Raw genomic sequence first — 19,549 nt, forward strand, 5'->3', positions numbered from 1 at the left:
GTAGTTTCATAAGGTGCCTTGTGATTCTTTAATTATTGTAAATAATCCAGATGTGATAAGTGTGAATTGACTAAGGCACATGTGCAGTTTTCCCAGTACCCACAGAAGGCCCTTTGTAATGTGGAGGATGTAGCACCCAGGCGTGCAGATGTGTCCAGGACAGCCCTCCTCAGCACCATGGGAATCCTTTCTGCCTTTGACAAAAAGCTGCTGCTGCGGGTTTGAGAGAGGCTGAAATCCTGGCTCTGGGACAGGCCACGGGAGGGGTGCTGCATGGCTCAGGGAGGGCAGGATTTCATACCCAAACAAGCCTTTGAGCAAGATTAGATTGCACTGAAGGGCTGTTAATACTGTTACTGATAAAAACAGGAATGAATGTCTGTTTTGAGATAGTGCTGGGAATAACAAGAGGAAAAAAGTCATTTTGCATCAGGCAAATGTTGCTTCCATCCCTTCCAAATCTGTCCCCACGCACTGTATGGCTTCGGTCCTCTTGGCCAGGGCTCTTGTGTGCTAGTCGAAGGGTTGAATTTCTGGCTGCTGTGAGCAAGTTGAAGTCCTTTGAAGTCAGTGTCCATGCACCCAAAGTATGTCTACATCAGGGAAATGCTGTGGTCTTTATCGAGCCAACATCTGATGGTGAGTACAAGTTCTGGCTGCTTGCTCTGGAAACTTTTGAAGATGAAAGAGAGAGGCCAGCTGGATGGCCACCGAAGTAATTCGATGGTCCCGGAGTGTTTCATGGATAGATGAAGCAGCTGTGCCACAGTTATTACCCTAAACACTGCCCCTAAAGACAGGGCTTTCAAATCTAAACCCACAGCTCCAGCTCAGCGGCTCTTCTGTCCTGATGGGCAATGTTTCAGGCATTGGCCTGACTTGAAGGAGTGATGCACAACAGGTGATGGTACCTACCATGTTGAGATGAGCAGCTGTTAGTAGGTTATTAATCTTAAAGAATCTTTTGCACGATGCTTTCTTTACCTGCATGTCTACCAGAATTTCGACATCCTTTTTAGCAGAGGTTGAAGGCTGTCTGCGACGGTTGGTTGTCAGGGGTTTCACTGATGATAGCTTCAGAGCCACGGCAATTGCTCAGGTTTTAAACTTTCATACTTGCTTTGAGTTGCAAAGTATTCATTGTTTCCAAGTAGGAAGCAGCTCCACTGAAGGGGGATTTTAGCACTGCCAGAGAAAATAAGCAGATGGCAGAGTGAATGGCAAAAATATGACAGAGCTGCCCTGGTCTCTGACCATCTGGTTTGGGCCTTAGTTATACATCTCACACTTGCAGACACTAAGTCCATCTGTAGCGGACTCGGTGCTGAGAGGGAGAGTGGGTGAGCAGCAGCACGCTGCAGCCTGCAGAGGAGAACGTGCTTTTCCCCTCTGAAAGGTGTCAAGTGACAGCTCGGCTCCAAATGCTGCTTGCCCACCTGAGCTGCCTGTAAGTCACTGCTGGAGTGGCAGGGCTCGGCGGGGACCCAGCATCGCTCTTGGTTTTGGCTGGCCCAAGAATTGTTGTCCCTTAGTTTAGAACCAGGTCTAAACCTAAGGTGGAGAGCCTTAGTTAAACCTGACACCGAGTTCCAGCACTGTTGTTCAGACCCTTTCTGAGTATCGTGAGTGAGAGAGGCTGTGGCAAAACCGTCGGAGAGCTTAGGAACCATCATCTGTCCGGCTTTGAGCACTGAAAGCCCCTGGTGTCCCTGTACGTGCTTGTAGGCATTCACACCAAATAAAAGACACATGCAGACATTTCCTCCCTCTATATTTGCATGCTCTAGTTTTAGACTCGTTAGCTGCTCATTTCAATGAGTTACCTGAGCGGTTTTCTGCAGAGGATGTAGGCTGAGTCACACTGGGTCGGATCCGTATCTGAGCATCCATGGAGGAGCTCGGCTTCCTTCCAGTGCCTTCCCCATCAGCGTCTGATGAGAGGGTATCTATAATTACAGATCACAAAAGCCGTGGTCGTGATGTGCTGGAGTTATGAGGATGGGAAATAGCTCAGTGGAGCTGGGGTGCTGTCAGCTCCGGAGCTGCTCTATCACGCGCCAGCCTCTCTCCGCATAAATAATTCTCTTTCAGAACTGCCTCTTATGGTTAAAATGATACACGGCACCTTCCCCCCCTCCTCCTGCCACTCTCCATGTGCAACTGTGTTAGTCCACAGAACAGTCTAGGGATAATTTTCTCTGAAGGCTTTTTTGCATGAAAAATAGATCAAAATTCTGTTGCGCTATTTACGCTATTTTATTTTTACAGCTTTGACAGAAATGGTAATAGGAAAATGAGATCAAGATGCTTTTGGTACATTACTGGCAATAAAATTAAGAAAAAAAAAAAAAGAGGAAAAAAGTGCAATCTCCAAGTAGTTCAGGGTCAGATCCTGCTGGTAATTTCTTTACTGCGAGCGTAGAAAGCCCAGCGTGTTCTCCTCCTCCTGAAAAGGCTTGCAGGTATTGTTGATGCTGTTTTTGAGGCACTTGTCTTTTATGAGTCAGTAATAATCTTTGCATTATACTATTACAACATAATCAGGTCCTTGTCATGCTGCCAAGGCTGATCAGATACCATCAGCATACTGAGGAATTTTAGTACTAAACTTATTAGGAGAGACCCAGATTTATACCATGATGGTTGCAGAGCACCTCAGCGTGTCCCTGGAGCTTTCTGCTCTGCAACAGTGTAGGACTCAGCCATATGGGAGCTGGTGGTAAAGATTTTTGGCTCCAGCCAAGGCTGGGAGTTCAGATGGAAGAGCATCTTCCCAGTTTCCCCAAGTGTTTGCAAGATGTGGATTTAAAAATACTCTGTTCATCTTTTTTTTTTTTTTTTTTTAAACTAAAAAACCCCTCAAACTTTTGGAAGCCCTAAAGTGACAAAGCTACTGTGGCTCTGGTTGCTGATGTTTAATTTTGCAGCTATTAAAATCCCAGTCCCCATGCAATAAGAAATGAAATGTTGCTTTTCAGCAGATTTTTTGAGCCAAGAGGCTGCAGACCTTTGCTACTACAGGTAATCCTCCCTGTGTCATGCTTTGTGATCGGAGTCTTTTAAATGTAGCTTCCCACCAAGGCCATTCTTAGGCATCTTATCTGATGATAAAGTCAAATCAATACCTGTTGTAGCTGGAATGATGCCCTGTTTCAAACAGATGGGGTTGCATTTGTTGGAGAAGCAGAGTGCACGTTTTTCATTGGAAAAGCCTTGGGTTTGAGCAAACCTAGTTGCAGTGTGTACCTATCATTCTGCTTGAACTGTGGCAGTGCAGAGCAATCACTGCTTTGCACTCAGGTGAAGCTGGCTTCGTTCTAATGGCTCTGACATGTCAAATGATAAACTCATTATGTTCCCAACTGCATTAAGAGGATGACAACCTCTTTGTGGCTCTTACCCAGTACTGCTGTGGGTTGGGATTCGTGGAGCGAATTGCACACCTGAGTTCCAACCTTATTTGGCATTTTTAAGGGGCTGTTACAAAAGGAATGGATTTCTTAGTCTCAGCAGGAAGGGTGAGACAGTTGGACACTGGACAAGCTGGGCATTTCTGTTATTGTTCTGGCACAACATAGACAGGAACCTGTCCAAAGTGGTATCATCTGTGAGGATGAAATGTGAGAGAAGGAACGCCGAAAAAGAAACTGTTGTTTTAATCATGGTGTTGCTCTCTCCTCCTGCTTGAATGGACGTGGGCTGAGATGGTCAGGTAAGGACAGGTCTGTTCAGAAGTCCTATTTTAAGGAGATGGCAGGTGAACACCACACCCCATCGGGTTGCTTTGCCTTAAGCCTCTTAGAAAAGACTTCTGTGGCCTCATGAGGGGGAACACAAATTACAGGCTTAGCCACAACATCCTTTTTCCCATTGCAGCTGCACAATGCCAACTCTCTCTTGCTGCTTCATGAAGATTTCCCAGATAATTTATTAGTTGAGCAGGACAAAGTTGCATCAAGATTTCCAACAAGAGGAGGGTCTTTGTTGGGTCCTGGTCTGCATGAGGGACAACAGAACCAGAGGATTTGCCTCTCCTTGCACATAGAAATGTGTCACCATCTGGTTGGTCTGGCTCTTGGTCTTGGCTGTCGATACCACATGGCACCTTTGCTGGATCTGTAGCAAAGTGACCTCAGAGGTGGGACATTTGCTGCTTTTGTACCAATGCCACCAGTCCTCCCTTGATGTGAACTGTGGGAATCCACATACCCTAATTAAGAGGCAATCCTCTTCAAGGAGTGCTGCTGTCCACCTGTGGAGATGATGAATACTGTATCCCACCACAGGGAAGTGAAAAGTTCCCAAAGAGAGCTGATTTTCCTTCTTTTTCTTCTTCCCCTCTGTGTGTGGTTCCGTAACTCATCTTCATGTGATTCAACTTATCATTTCTACTAAAGTACTCACTGTGATTGTTACACGAGATAGCAGCATTCACAATAGCTTGAAGGAGCACTTCAGTGATCATGCAGGATTTAACGTGTACATAGAGAGATATAAAACATTGTCCAGCTTGCTGGGTGTGAGAGGTATATGACTTCTGATTGTCACCCATAAGCAGCCATCAGCTAACGATGTGGAGGTGTTTGTTTACCAAAATTTGGGTTTAACAGGCTCACTGTGGTGTGTATCTCTCAGTGATATGTTACAGGACCCTTGCATCCAGGGAGTAAAGGCGCTGCTCTGAAGTTACAACTCTTAAGTACCGAACTATGAGAGGGAGTAAGACCAACATACCACCTTTAAATAACAAGCAGGTACTGCATCACCTCCTCTCTTTTCAAGAAGAATATTAAGTGTAAGGGATGGTTACCCCAAAGATGTGCTGCGTTTACCTCTCCTCACACAAGCCATCACTGCCCAGGAACAGGGACTTTGCCCCAGGCTGCCCTGCCCCACGTCGGCATCGCCCACCTGAGTCTCATCCCCACTATCACAGAACGCCCACTTCCCACTGATGAGCAGCAGAGCCATGCTCAGGGCACAGGGCATTGCAGAGGTTTGGTGAGGCCCTTCATCATCCTGTCCCTGACCCCTTTGCTGCTCTGGTGTCTTGGGGAGTGGGATTTGGCAGCTCAAGCTGTCCTGAGGGACATGGGATCGAGCACTGCCAAAGTGGGGGTGCAAAGGATAGAGACTGCTTCAGATAAGTGTCTGTATGTGGTGTTTCCTCTGAAAAAAGGAGTAATTTGGAGCGATACTGTCTCTCAGAACTATACCAGGGAACATGTGGAGGAATGATTATTTCTTTGCCTTTTTTGCTGTTTCTTGATTTTATTATTTAGGTCTTTGTTCTGATACATTCCTTATTATTTTAGCCGCTCTGGGTAATTGTGTTTTTCCCTTAACTTAGGAAGTTACTTTTAAAAGAAAGGAGGGGGGTGAAGATAAGGCAAAGCTGTTAAATGGGAAATCTATTGCTAATTAAGGCAGGGTTTTGCTAATCACCTTAGAAATGAAGTTATCAGCTGAAAAAGCCTGGCGTTTGTGTAATGAAAGTTAGGAGTGGGATTTACCCCACCCAATTTCCCTCTGTCACAATACATCCAGAGATGAAAAGTTTACCTTGCAGACTCATCTTGACACCATTAGACACGATGTCTATTTGCATTACCTGCAGGCGGGCTCCAGCCGGTTTAGGATATATTTCAGTCTGAATAGTTAAAATTCAGCAAAGTTATAAGGAACTAAAGTCAGGATCCTTTAATGGGAGCTGTCAGTGTTCGTTGCAGATGTCATGCTGAGCTCCAGCTAGAATGCCACATCCAGGACCCAAGGTAGTCACTGTCCCTTCCGATTTTTTATTATTATTATTATTAATGATATCCCAGGGATGAGGAGGAAGCGCAGCCATTATACAAGGCAGCAGCCTGGGGCTGGTAAGACCATCACGCTCTCTCATCTGGAGATGCTGATGGCTGTGGGGAGAAGGTGCTGGGCTGGGGCAGGGCACCGTCCTGGCACTCTGGGGGCTGGAAGGGAGCGAAGGGCCGGCCTCAGGTCTGCCCATGATCTTGCAGAATTCCTTCTCTCTTTCTCTGATGTTGGCTTTATTTGTGCAAAAACCAGATGGTGAGCCTGAATTCCCTTGTATGGCTTGCAGCCCTGTGAAGGGAAGCAGGATGTACAAGTTATTTTGCCATCCCAGGGGAAGCAGCCCCTGCCTCAGTGTTTAATGATGAAAATATTCTCCTCAAGTTACAAATTTATCTTCTGCTTCCCTGCCAGTGGGCACCATGGCACAGCAAGGACTGGTTGCCGAAGGCTGGGGAGGGGAGTCAGGTTTTCATAGTATATATGCACCAAACCTCTGTTTGACAAGTTAATTCTTTCCCCCATTCTCCTGCTAGAGCTGTATCTGTGCCTTCCCCTGTATGTCCTTTGCTGCTCAGTGGGTGCTGGCTGGACCAATGCTGCTGCTGCACCTGCACCTAGAGGAGGGAGTCCCGAGGGGCCCTGGCTCCATGGGGTGAGCCGAAGGGGACAACGTGTTGGGGCAAGCAGCTCTCCCCTGCCAGAGAGGACAAGGCAGCAGCTCCAGTGCTCAGCAGCATCCTCCTGCTTGCCCAAAGCACATCATCTGGGCTGCTCCCACCGAGCCAACAAGACCTGTAAAGCCCTGAGAGCCCTGGCACAGCCAGCCTCAAGGCAGGAGCTTGGCCAGCAACTCCAACAAGGTGTCTCCTCCCATGCCCTGGTCGCAGTCCCATCTAACCATCCTGGTCGCCAGTGTTTCCAGGATGCTCCCAAACACTGTGGTCAGCTGTGGCCTAGGCTGAATGCAGGACATATGCAAGGAATGAAGCTGTATAGAGTGCTCTGTAAGAGCACTGGAAAAAACAACTTTGAGTTTACAGATGGAAGCCTGAAGGCGGATGGCCGAGGAGATGCTGATGTCTTGGCTGGTAGGTGTCATGGGTGCAGGCAAGAGAGGTGCCTGGACTCCCTTGAAGCTCTCCTGCTCTACTGCATTATGCCAGATGGGCTCCCCACTTTGGGTTCTCCCCAGCACAGGTCACCAAGACACTGGCTGTATTACGAATGCTTTCACACATCCATGATGACTTCATGCTTCAAGAGGGTGATTAGAAGGCAAAGCTGGGTTTCCCCATCATTGGAGCATGGCAACGAAGTCTCCTGCTAACCAGAGTTTGTCTCCCACATGTGCAGCAGCTTCTAGAAGTAAATGGCAGATGCAGATGTCTCAGTGGCATTCAGATGTTTGACTGCTTGAGAGGAATTGCTGCTTTTCCATACTGAATTCTTAGGACAGTCACATTTTCCTGGAAAATCATTACAAGTGTATTATGCATCAGCTTGCTGAAAAACACATCAAAGATCTCTGGGTGATGGATTTGTTTTCTGTTTGTTTCTCTGGGATTTCTTCACTAGAATTTAGTGTTAACTGGTTATTTATAAAACCAAGCATCTTTCCGTGTGTTTGATTACTCCTGTGTGTAGACTGATGGAGAAGTTACTGAGTCACTGCCATTTACTGGAGGGGGATGCTTCTATTTTTAATTCTGCCTCTCTGTACGGGCGGATGACTGGCGAGCTAATAGTCGTGTTGAGATTTGAACATCAGAAAACAAGGGAGAAACTTGAGACTTGCTCATCATATTTTACCTGCGGTGTTACATACTCTGTCTTGAGTCTTTGAACACGGCTTTCCACCACCCCCATACCTATTTTATAAAACAAAATTATCATGATTTCATCCCTTGTAGGAAGACTCTGCCTTGTTCAATAGGCTAAACATGAATTAATTTGACAATACCTTATTTTTCTGATTGGTCGTAATGTTTGTACTGGCTCTTGATTACCCATCTACTAAGAGATAATTCTCCAAGGAATTAGCTGAAGCAGCACATTGGACTGATTGTCCTGTTAATGCTGTTAGTTGCAGTAGAGTATCTTAAGCAATTGTAGGTTTATTTGCTCTGAGCATTTAAAATCTACTTCTCAGTAAGGTAATCTGGCTGTTAAAGGTTGTTGCTGGGACAAATAGCTGCTCAACAGGGACAGAAATGAAGGTTCCCAAAAACCCTTCTGTCCTCAGGGTCCAAGTGCCACAGGGATGGAGTTGCTGCAGGTTGGGATGTTAGTGCCAGGGAACTCAGCAGAGGCGGCTGCCTCAGCACGAGTGTGCACAGCTGAGCAGGGTGATGGACTGAGATGCGTCAGGGCATCAGTGATGTGATGACTCCAGCCTTGCTGGAGGATGGAGAGCCTGCTGAGGCTGTTGGGGTGTCACACAGCTCATCTCATGTTGGTGCCAAGAGAAGGAAATCTGGGATCTTTCCCACTGCTCCATGGACATGGTTACTGCAGGGATAAGGCATCAAAGCTGGTAGAGCAGAGACACTTCAGTGCTTCATGGCTGTGGAGGATGTCTTTTGGAGTGCAAGCCCTGTGCTGTCACTAGTGGACCTGTTCATCTGGGGGTTTGGAACTGGGAACTGGGGGTGTTTAGCCTGGAGAAGAGGAGGCTGAGGGGAGACCTTATCACCGCCTACACTGACCTGACAGGAGGGTGCAGAGAGGTGGGGGTTGGTCTCTTTGCCCAGTTGACAGGTGATGGGATGAGAGGGAATGGGCTCAAGCTGTGCCAGGGTAGGGTCAGACCAGACATTAGGAAAAAGTTCTTCCCCAAAAGGGTTATTGGGCACTGGAACAGGCTGCCCAGGGAGGAGCTGAGTCACCGACCCTGGGTGTGTTTAACAGACGGGTAGATGAGATGCTCCAGGGATATGGTTTAGTAGAGGACAGGTATGGTTGGACTCTGATCTCAAAGATTTTTTCCCACCTAGTGATTCTGTGATGTCAGCAGGTACAGAAAGTCCTTGCCAGGCCACAGGACAGACACTGTCTACCTAAGGCCATGGTTTAGCCTCGGTACACTGAAGACAGTGATGCCGGGTGCGACTCGGGGTTTCCTGTGGCATAGTTCTCTTTGCTCCTGGTCTTGACAGCAAAAATGGCTTGTAAAAAATGCCTTGTAAAAACAGATTTTTTAGCTTATAATGATAATTTGGGCCTTGTTTAGGAGATAGAAGGCCTTTTGTTGCATAAGTACCTTTTTCAAATTCATTTATTATTAATCTCTCTAGAAATGGCTTGTGTATGTGTATCACTCAGAACTCTCTCTCTCATCCTGTTGCGACGTGCACATTCCCAGATAGTTTGTACAGATGTTCCAGAAATCCAGGAAAGCTGCCTAGCCATGTGAATTAATTAACTACAGCACAGAAAGACAATATTGCACCTTTACTGCCAGAGGCAAGCATGCTGGAAAATGACATTTAATTATGTCACCTTTTTTTTTTACATTTTAAAAATAATTATTCTCATCTCAAATCAGGACAAAGCCCTAACAAATCCCCAAACCTGTACAGACAGGTGGTGCTGGGGAGCTCCCAGGGCTGGCAGTTTTATTCAATGTTGTGGTTGAACCTAGCAGCTTTGGGAGCACCCAAGGCTTGAGCTTGATGCTCCAGCTTCACTGCAACTTTGAGAAACTACAGAATTGAGCAAGCAAGAAACTCAGGCAGAGTTTGTCAAGCTATTTTCTTGGGAATATTCCTTCAATTATTTATTTTTTTCTTTAAAACGACCTTGTTCACTTCTTTGCTGTGCCAGCATGTGGCCTGGTGCACATCTCCGAGTAGACCTTATGGATTTAGCTGGCTGGAGGTGAGCGTGGCTGGGGCTGGGTAGGAGGCATGGGCGTGCCCTCATCTCAGAGTTCAGCTCTGAATTCGCTCTGGAGGCATGAAATCGTGTTTACAATGTTCAGACAGGTCAAATGATGGAACAAGACTGAGATGGAATTTTTTTTTTGCTCCATGTTTCTGCACCAGCTAATAAACGGGGTCTGATTGGTTTTGGTGTGGGCTCCTATGTTCTGCAGCAACACGAGCAAGGACAGAACAAGTAGTAGGATTACCCCAAGGCAAAACATCTCCCCACAGGACTGTCGCTTACTTGTGTCGTCTGGGAGATGCCCAGGCCTTGTGTTGGGATCTGCTAAAACCACTTCCAGATTCAAAAGGGGAACTGATAGGACCAGGAGTCTCTTTGTGGTGCTGGGAGAACGGATTTAGCGGGGCCAAAGAAATTTAGGGACCGCAGATGGGATAAAAGGTGGTGAAGCCTGGAAGAGATCCCAGAAACTATGGGTGTTACAACAACTGTGCAAAATGATAATGCGGAGCAGACTGCGAAATATGAGGAACTGGGCTTATTAGGCCTGTTTGGCATATGTGTTTGTAGCGATTGCCCGGTGCCTGGTGTCCTGGGTACATGTCTTCAGGATAAATAACTGCTTGGTGAAGACAAACCGGGAGGGAAGAACTCAGGTATGGCAAGTGTTCCTGTGAGTTCTGATAAGAAAGATGATCTCAAGAATTTTTATTAACTTGTAAACTTTGATTTAAGGGAATTTTAAACAGCATGTGAAAGGAAAATAATGAACAAATGTTTGCAAGTGGGAGAAATCTGTCCCAGCCATATGTTTCTCTGAGTCATCCCTTCTGCAGGAGGGGAGCTTGCAATTGTATTGCAGTCGCTAATCCTTTTTATTTAGTAGCAACATTGCTGTAAACTCAGCTCTTCATCCTACAAAGCGTTGATACCACGTGCTGGATATAGACCTGCTCCCTCTGAAGTCGACACGTGTTTCATCTCCGGTTAAATTCTCCCTGCGTGTCTCACCACTGAGCAAAGTTCAAACCTCCCCATGGGTTTCCATTTCCCAGCTACATGATGTGACAGTCTGCACTGGACAGGGTCTTTGCAAAAAACTCAAACCCCACCACTTAATTCTCTTTAAGTAATTTATACATGGACCCTTTGTGTCACAGCAGGGCCTGGTGCTGATGGTCTTATGGGCTTGTTGCAGGTGTGGCTGTGCGGCGGCAGCATGGAGGTCCTGCCCTGTTCCAGGGTGGCTCACATCGAGCGCAAGAAGAAGCCCTACAACAACAACATCGGCTTCTACACCAAACGCAACGCGCTGCGGGTGGCCGAGGTGTGGATGGATGACTACAAATCGCATGTCTACATCGCGTGGAACCTGCCGCTGGAGGTACGGCCATCACACCCCATCCTAGGTTTTTAATTGTGTTAAAAACATGAATTATAGAGCATTTAGTGCCCATGGTTGAAGGGGAGCCCAAAATACCTTGGGGTCCATCCCCAGATGTGGAAGTCAGCAGAGCTCCCACAGCTTTGGCAGAGATGCTGCAAAACCTGCAGACCTGGGAGGAATTCCTATGGTTCACATCAGCCTTTTTATTTTCATTTCTAAAAATTGAACTTGTATTGTAGTGTTTACCTCCCCATCGAGGTGTTTCCACAGCATGAGTTTATGTCATTACATCGCTCTGCAGATGGAGCCTGTCAGTAAAGTCAGTTGGCAGAAGATGATGAATATCAGCATCATTAGTGCATGAGGTTTCCTTCCTGCAGCTCGGGCAGGTCCGGGTTACGTGCAGCCCAGCTCAGGTTTCCAAGTTCACAGACGCTGGTGTTGCCCAGCGCTCGCTGCGAATGTGTGTGGTCCAGGCGCCCGGGCCCTTTGCTTTCCCAGTGGTGGGGAAGTCAAAGCCATCAGCACTTAGAAACCGTGGTCAGAGGTAAAGGATTGGCAGTTGGTGGCTCACAGAAGGAGATCCCCTCCCAGCAGCACCGCATGCAAATGCCCAAAACCCACTCTCTTTAAATAGCTTTGGTCATTATATCTGTTTCTGTTTGGAAATGGCTGGGTTTTAGCTGTGACACACATGATTTTTCATGTGAAGACCGCTGTGTGGAAAACCATGGGGTCCCACCAGCAAGACAGGATGACTGTGCCCCAGGGACATGTCCTGCATGTGATGCTCACCAGGTGATTCCCTGTTCTTCTGCATAAAGCTCTGCGGGATCCAGGAGGACTTCTTGTAGGCCCAGGGCTGCTGCTTGAGCTCTGGTCATTGTGCAGGGTATGTCTAAGCATGAAAACCTGGAGGATCTCCAGCCTCCTGGCTCCAAATGCTGCCTGGAGCAGCCCTGGATCTGGTCCTGCCAGGTGGAGAGGAAGGGAGTAGTGGAGAGTGGGAGTCTGTGATGCTCTCAGTGATGTGTGGGACACGGATTCGGTGCAGAACCTGCTCCCCTTGCAGTGTATGTTGGCACTAGCACTGGGTTGCAGTGAGGAAAATCCATTGCCCTGAGTAGCCAGGCCCCACATGAGCAGTTCCTTATAGCCACCCTTCTTGTGCTCAACATAAATATGAAATATCCCTGTGGATCACACCCTGTCACCAAGAGCTGCCGTGGTCCCGATCCTGCTGCGGCAGCGTCCCCGGCTGGCAGCGCTGTGTGCCGGGGCATTTTGGAAGACACATGAACACAAGCTGCTGCTGCTGTCTGAGGGAAGGTGACATCTGGGGAGAGTTGCTGGCATGTGGAGCCACAGCAGCCACAGCCTCATGCCTCATGCTGTGTTAGAGAGCAGTGGAACCCTGGGAAGGGTCGATGAGCTGCCTACACTGCCCGTTTGTCGTCCTGGCGTGGTGGCGAGTTGGGATTAGTTTGTTATTGAGAAGGAGATGAATAGAGATGGAAAGAAACGCTGTTTACCCAGCAAGCTGCAGGAGGGCACTGGCTGTGACAGGCATCGCTCGAGCATCCGGAGAGGCAGAGAGTTGCTTGCAGGACTCATTTCAGGTATCTCTTAAAAAAGATCCAACCACTCATGGGCGGGGATGATAAATTATTACGGTTTCAGCCCCGATCCCAGGGTTGATTCGCTGTGAGAGATAAGTCACTGTGCTTCGGCTTGGGAACAGTTTTGGAGCATGGCAAAAAGGGATAAAAATTTGGTGTGAAGCCACAGGGTCCTGTACGGCTCAGAACAGGCAGGATCACGTGAATCGGCACCAAGGGTGGGTCTGGGGAAACAGAGCTGGGTTACCTTTAAAATGGTTTGGGATTTTTATATAGGTCACACCAGTAAAATGGAGATTTAATTTTAGAGAAGCCTTGTTTGACAGGTGGGTTATGGAAATACATTGAATTTGTTTGTGATGCTGTTGTATTCAAAACCACTCTATTCAAACCTCAGGCACTGAAATTACAGGTGCCGACTGGTTTGAGGTCCCACTTTGCTCCACATCCCATGTCACCCACTCAGATTTCAGCCTGTCTTAACTGTCTGCACCGAATCGTCTTTATTTTTGCCTGTGAGCTGCCAGTCGTGCCTCAAAATGGTGTCTTCTCTCAAGCTGAGTGAATAATTCATTAGAAGATCATTACAGGAGTTGTAATGGGAAATTGCTTTCCCAGCTGTATTTAATGATCATGGCAAAAGGCAGGAGCTAAACCAGAGCAGAAGCCCAGACCCCAGTAAGAGGGGATGCACTGTACCTTTGGTTTCCTTCTGGCTACTGTGTTAGTTCCCCAAATTCTGTAATGAAGTAAGAGGTTTAGGTGGGGGGCAGCTGTCTTCAGCCCTGGCTCCTGTAGTGTTACTCCTCTGGGAACAGGTATCGTGGCTTTGCCTGCTTTTAAATCGCCTTGAGCGGTGGGGTTCCTCTGTGTCTCCAGGGAGACTATTTCAGCTTGTAATTGTCCAAATTGTCAAGAGGTTTTTCTGAGGTTCAGCCTCAACTTCTCTGCTCCTGTAATTTTTTATCCTTTATCCTTAGCTATCTGCCTCCATTATATATGAATCTTAAACCCTTCTCTCTCTTCTTCTTTTCTTCCCCCCTTTATTTTCTACCTTTTAGCTGTGCAGTGCTCTGTGCGTTGCCTCTTGCAGGGTCACACAGCCGTGGTGGGGAAAGGTTTTGGTGCTCAGTGCACTGACATCAGGTTTCCTGTACCTAACTGGGGGGCAGGATATTTTAAAAATACCTTGTTGTTGTGCCCCTGTCTTTCTCAGATGGATCCAAAGCCCAGGCAGTCAGTGAGATGACTCACCTCTGTTACACCACACTCATCGCATCTCCCCCAAAGCCTTTTCTTCCCCATTTGGATCTAAATTACCTCCCCAGAACAAAATGTGTCCAGCATCACTCTGGTGGCTGCTGCGATGTTGCCTATGAGAGAAGTACACGAGACCTGCTCACTGGGGCTGTGAAACCCATCTTCCTTTGCCCTTCTGTGAGGATGACTGTGTCTTGAACACACATAATCCAGAATTCCCTGGCTTGACCTCTGCATGGAGTTACTCAGCTGTCAGCACTTTCCGAGGTGGTTTGGAAGTGATACCAAATGTCAGCTTTGATCTTATTTAAGAGTAACTGGGCAGTGCTGTGCTGTGTCTTTATTTTTCAGAACCCAGGTATCGACATTGGGGATGTTTCTGAGAGAAAAGCATTGAGGAAGAGCCTGAAGTGTAAAAATTTCCAGTGGTACCTGGACCATGTTTATCCAGAAATGAGAAGATACAACAACACCGTTGCTTATGGCGAGGTAATTAAGGCTGAGCAGCCCCTTAGATCAGACTGGTAATATCTGCAGCTGGTGAGTCTCTGGTGAGAAACAGCCTCAAAGGAGAGGAATGTGAATCAAAAGTATCTATTTGTGTGTAATTATATAAATTTGTGTAAATCTGTTCACTGTTTCTTCTAAAAACCTATTTTGGGATTTATTCCTGGTCTTGGAGAACACAGACAGTAAAATGTTCTAATGCCTCATTCAGGCCATTGACAGAAAATGATCTATATTACCCATTGACTCTGTGGCTTAGGCAACTGTATGTATATTTTTAATACACAGTCATCTTATAGAACCCTTTAACTTAAACCCAGCCTAATTCCTTACAAGGTGTCTGTAGGATGCAGTGCGTTGTCACAACAGCTTAAGGACAAGATAAAGTAAGAAGACTTAATTCAATCTCTGCTGGCTTTGAGACCATACTGGGAATATAAAGCCAGGCATTTATTGGAACTAATAATGCTCTCTTGCAATAGGTCTCATGGAGCAGTGGCAGTTGGAGAAGGCTTCTTGAAGCACAACCCAAGCACCCCAGTTGGGCATTAATTTTGAGAAAGATTTATTATCAAAGTTACCTAATGCCTTTAAGCTAAAACCTCTCAAAAATAGTTGATTTTGACGGTGTTATTGCCCTACAGAAGGCATTATTGCCCTATTGCAGTTGCCCTACATGGGGAGACTGTGGCAGGGACATCTCTGCATCAACAGACCTGGTGGCTGGGGTTCAGGGGCCACTGGGCTTTGCAGCATGAACCCAGCACTGTCACACTCCCCCTGAAGTCTCCCCTTCGGTGCTTGACACCTCAGTGTCTCTTCCTGCATCCCTGTGATGAACCCCAAAGGGGTTCCTTGTGCTAGCTGGACTTCTTTCCCTGCCTTGTTGAGCACATTGAGATTTCAATGAAATACCAGCGGTTCTGCATTGATTTCAGGTTCCTGGCAACATGCTGACGACAGTCTAAAAATATGTTTGTTACCACCACACATGACCAAATACAAAGAAGACTGTGTTCGAGGAAGTTGGCTCCTTTGAATGGTGATTATTACATAAAAGCAGTCATCATTAGTCCCTGTATTTAAAGAAAACATATGGCACACTAAACCTTTCTCTGCCTGATTATGTGCAGTGATATAGCGCCGTATATTCTCTCTGTAGCAGGAGACTCTGGAGATGTTGCTGCACATCAGTTTATTGCTTATCTCTGAAGAGGCTGGGCTGTCTAACTCCACTTTTTATTTCTTCCAGCTTCGAAACAACAAGGCGAAAGACGTCTGCCTTGACCAGGGCCCACAGGAGAACCACACAGCAATATTGTACCCGTGCCACGGCTGGGGACCACAGGTGAGGAGCCTCCTCTGCCGGGACCATGTGTGATGGGAGCAGGTGGTACCTGGCAGAGGCTGATTGTCAGAGGACAGAGGGTGAATGTGCAGCGTGTCTGTCAGCTTCTCTCTTGAATTTCAGGGAGGGGATTGTCCCTCTCTACTCTGCCCCAACTGATGCTTTTCAGGTGGGAATCACGTATTAGAGTTCAGAGAAAAATCTTGTAACCATTCCTTGGGGTATGGGAACATGCAGTCCCATTCCTGGTGGCTTTCTTGAGAGGAGATCTGCTTTTGTTTTGTCACATCTTAGTGATGAGCTCATCAGATCGGTCTGAAAACCTGGACCATTAATCAGGGCTTAGCAAGACAGAGTGCCAGTTCTCTGGTCTATCACAGGCCTTAAAGATTACTCTCTTAATTCTCCATCTGCAAAAATAAGCCTCCCTGGCATGAGTGTGAGTTGAAGACTGAGGTAGAACAAGTGGGGACTTAATGTGGCAGCCTTACTGACTAAAGGAAGTTTCTTTTCAGCTTAAAAAATGTATCATTCAAGTGCTGGGAATGTGTGGAGAGCCTGTTCTACCAGTAAGGTCAGCCTGGGCTTTCTAGGCTCACCAGGACTCATCCCAAAGCTCATCGGAGCCTGAACTGCAAAATTCAGGAGCTATCCAGGCTTGGGAGCTGGCTGTGGGAGTTCTTTAGGGTAGAGACAAATCTCACTGTGGTTTCTCCTTGCCTTTAAACAAAGATCAGTCAGCTGTGGCTGATGGAGCCACTGCTAAATATAACCTAGCTGTTGCTTAAAATGCACACAGGTTTTTTCTTAAATGGCACAAGCTGCCTTTTGGACTTTGGGGATGGAAACTTGAACCTCTAAGTGCATTATAGTATGAGAAACTGAATTAGCCTGACATTGTCTGCTAACCCTGGGCTTTAAGATGAATGGCTAAGAGCAGGTTATTTATTTTTCCCTCAACTGTTTTTCTGATTAAACTTAATGACATTTTCTTTTCCTACTTGATGTTCTGAAGCCAAACGTTGCCGCACTCCTGGCTCCTTTCAGCTCTCCTGTTGCACAAGCTCCGCACAGATTTCTCTTCTTGGTCTTCCACATTCCCGCTGTCCCTTCCCTCTCCAGCTGAGAGCCAGTTCTTGGCAGTTCTTCTGATTCCTGATGCATGCAATTAGTTTTACTCCTTGAAAATGCATTTTAAAAGTAGCTATCAGCAAGTGCAGAAGCTTTGAAATTAGCCTTTTGCAGAAGCACGGGCGCTGCACAAAAGAAATTGGACTTTCGCTACCAGTGTTTAATTAATGGGCTGCGTGTTGTAATTTATTGCTGGGAATATAATTAGAAGTACTGTAAATACTTCGCTCAAATAGCTCGCTTGTTTTGTATATACATGTGTGTGTATATATATAAACCACAAAGAGTTATGGTTCCTTTTAGGTTGTTCAGTGCCCAAAGCACTCCCAGGGTTTGTGTGGTTCCCTAAAATCTCTGCTTCTGTCTTTGCTGCTGAGCGTGTAGCATGATGGGTGCAGTTGGGTGCAGTGGATTCAGGTGGGTGCAGTTGGGTGCAGTGGATTCAGGTGGGTGCAGTTGGGTGCAGTGGATTCAGGTGGGTGCAGTTGGGTGCAGTGGATTCCAGACCTAGCGCTGAATGTGTATGAGATCACAGAATTGTAGGGGTTGGAAGGGACCTCCAGAGATCACTGGGTCCAACCCCCCTGCCAAAGCAGGGTCCCTAGGACAGGTCACACACATTGGTGTCCAGACGGGGCTGGAATATCTCCAGAGATGGAGACTCCACACCCCATGGGCAGCCTGTCCCAGGGCTCTGGCACCCTCATCAGGAAGAAGTTCTTCCACACATTGGTGCAGAACCTCCTGTGCTCTAACTTGCAGCCATTGCCCCTTGTCCTGTCTCCACAGAGCACTGAAAAGGGGCTGCCCATTTCCTCCTGTGTCCCACACTTGAGATATTTATAAACATTAGTAAGATCCCCTCTTAACCTTCTTTGATCAAGGCTGAACAGCCTCAGTTCTTACAGCCTATCCCCATAGTGGAGATGCTCCACTCCTTTAGTCATCTTCATAGACCTTTGCTGACAGCAGCTCTGTTGTAGCCTCCCTCAGTGGGGGGAAATTTTGGGTTTTCTCTTGTTTTCCCATTAGCTTTCCATTCTCCCCTCTCTCATTCACTTCCAGGTCAAATCGTCATCAGGTTTCATGATGAAGTATCCTTTTATCCTGTAATTATGTTGAGCCTGCTCATAGATTTTTTTTCTTCCTGATGGCTTCATCTTTTAAGCAATACATCATGAAAACACCTTGCTGTAATGATGTATTACACTAATAATATAGTAATACCTCATTGGAGTGACAGAGCTATGGTGATATATTAAGGTGATAGAAAGCACTATAATACTATAAAACTTAAGATAATGTTCACCCAGCAGCACATTTCATTTAATTATAGGATAAAATATGTTTTGCCCATTTAGGCATCAGAACTTCAGGACAAAACCATCAATACTGAGATCATCTGGGACATGGCAGTATCAAGGGTGACAAAATAGCACCTCAGATTAAATTGTCTTAAAACCCAAATACCGTCTGCTTTACTTATGGCAGCTGTTTGATGATGTGCTCAGTGCAGAAAGGAAGCTAAACAACCCTAAATTATTTTCCAATAGAGTCAGTGAAGGTCATCAAAGCTTTTATTTCCAAGGTGCTACGATGTCTAATTAACTTTCTCCCATCCCTGAGATGCAGCCAGCCAGAAACAATCAGCAAAGAAGATGTATTGGTGGGGAGAGCTTGCTGGTGGGAGATCAGCCTCAGCAATGTAGCATCAGTGGGGGCTGCCTGTCCCCACACCTGGGGCAAAGCAGCCCCATAGAGCGGTACCTGAAGGTGGGGGATGTTGCAAGAGGCCAAAGTGTGCGAGGTTGAGTGTTTGAACACCTGTTTCTCCCTGGGAAGGTGGCTTGGGGCCATTTACATTGATTAAGCAGTTTAAGACCTCATCGATACTAACCACTTTTACCCAGGGAGCTTGGTAATAGATTTTTAAACTGTTATCCTCTGGTTCTGCCTCTTGGCCTTTCCCTTTGTTTCTTGCCTTGTGCCAGGCTTGATAATTCCTTCAGGCACTTCCTCGGGCTGGTACCTCCATGTTTGCCTGTTACCTGCTCACAGGCAGTGAGATGTAGGACAGATGACTTGAAGCATTTTTAGAACAAGGAGAGTAGAATTGAAACTCAGATGACTTCAGGCATCTGCCTTTGTGCAAAGCCAGGAAAACACAGGTTTCTTACATTAACTACCTCAGGTTTTAAGTGGTTGTATGACATGGACTGGTATTAATGTACTGTGACTGGGCTGCACTTCAGCAAATCCTCCTTCTTCATTGGTAAAGTGATTTCCTTTGAGAAAAGACCAGCTTCTATTAACTTTCAGCGCTATGGTGACCATGTGAGGAAATCATTAGTGACCACAAAGCAGCCACGGGATCTCCAAGGGCTTGTTCAGGCACTTGCTGATGTGGGCAACGTTTTTGGGGTGCTCAGCAATGAAAGAATCAAGAACAGAAGGGACAATCCTTATGAAACATTTGAGAGGAGAAAAATGATGTGATCCAACAGTAAAACATTCTCTGAAAGAACCTTCTCAGCTCCTGTGGGAAGAGCTTACCTGGCTGTGCTGTGAGGATGAGGAGGAACAGGGAAGAGCACAGGC

General features: G+C 46.7%; 1 protein-coding gene across 1 annotated transcript in view; it reads left to right on the plus strand.

Annotated features, from left to right (window-relative positions):
• GALNT17 (polypeptide N-acetylgalactosaminyltransferase 17) overlaps positions 1-19,549 on the plus strand; it is a gene marked incomplete at both ends in the record, with an annotated part of 211,297 nt that overhangs the window by 186,533 nt on the left and 5,215 nt on the right. The window contains 3 exons of the mRNA XM_084273005.1: positions 10,898-11,083; positions 14,317-14,454; positions 15,725-15,820. Coding sequence (XP_084129131.1) covers positions 10,898-11,083; positions 14,317-14,454; positions 15,725-15,820 — 420 coding nt within the window. The remainder of the gene's footprint in view (positions 1-10,897; positions 11,084-14,316; positions 14,455-15,724; positions 15,821-19,549) is intronic.

This window comes from Gallinula chloropus (genome assembly GCF_964237585.1).
Source record: "Gallinula chloropus genome assembly, chromosome: 19".
Classification (NCBI taxonomy): Eukaryota; Metazoa; Chordata; class Aves; order Gruiformes; family Rallidae; genus Gallinula; species Gallinula chloropus.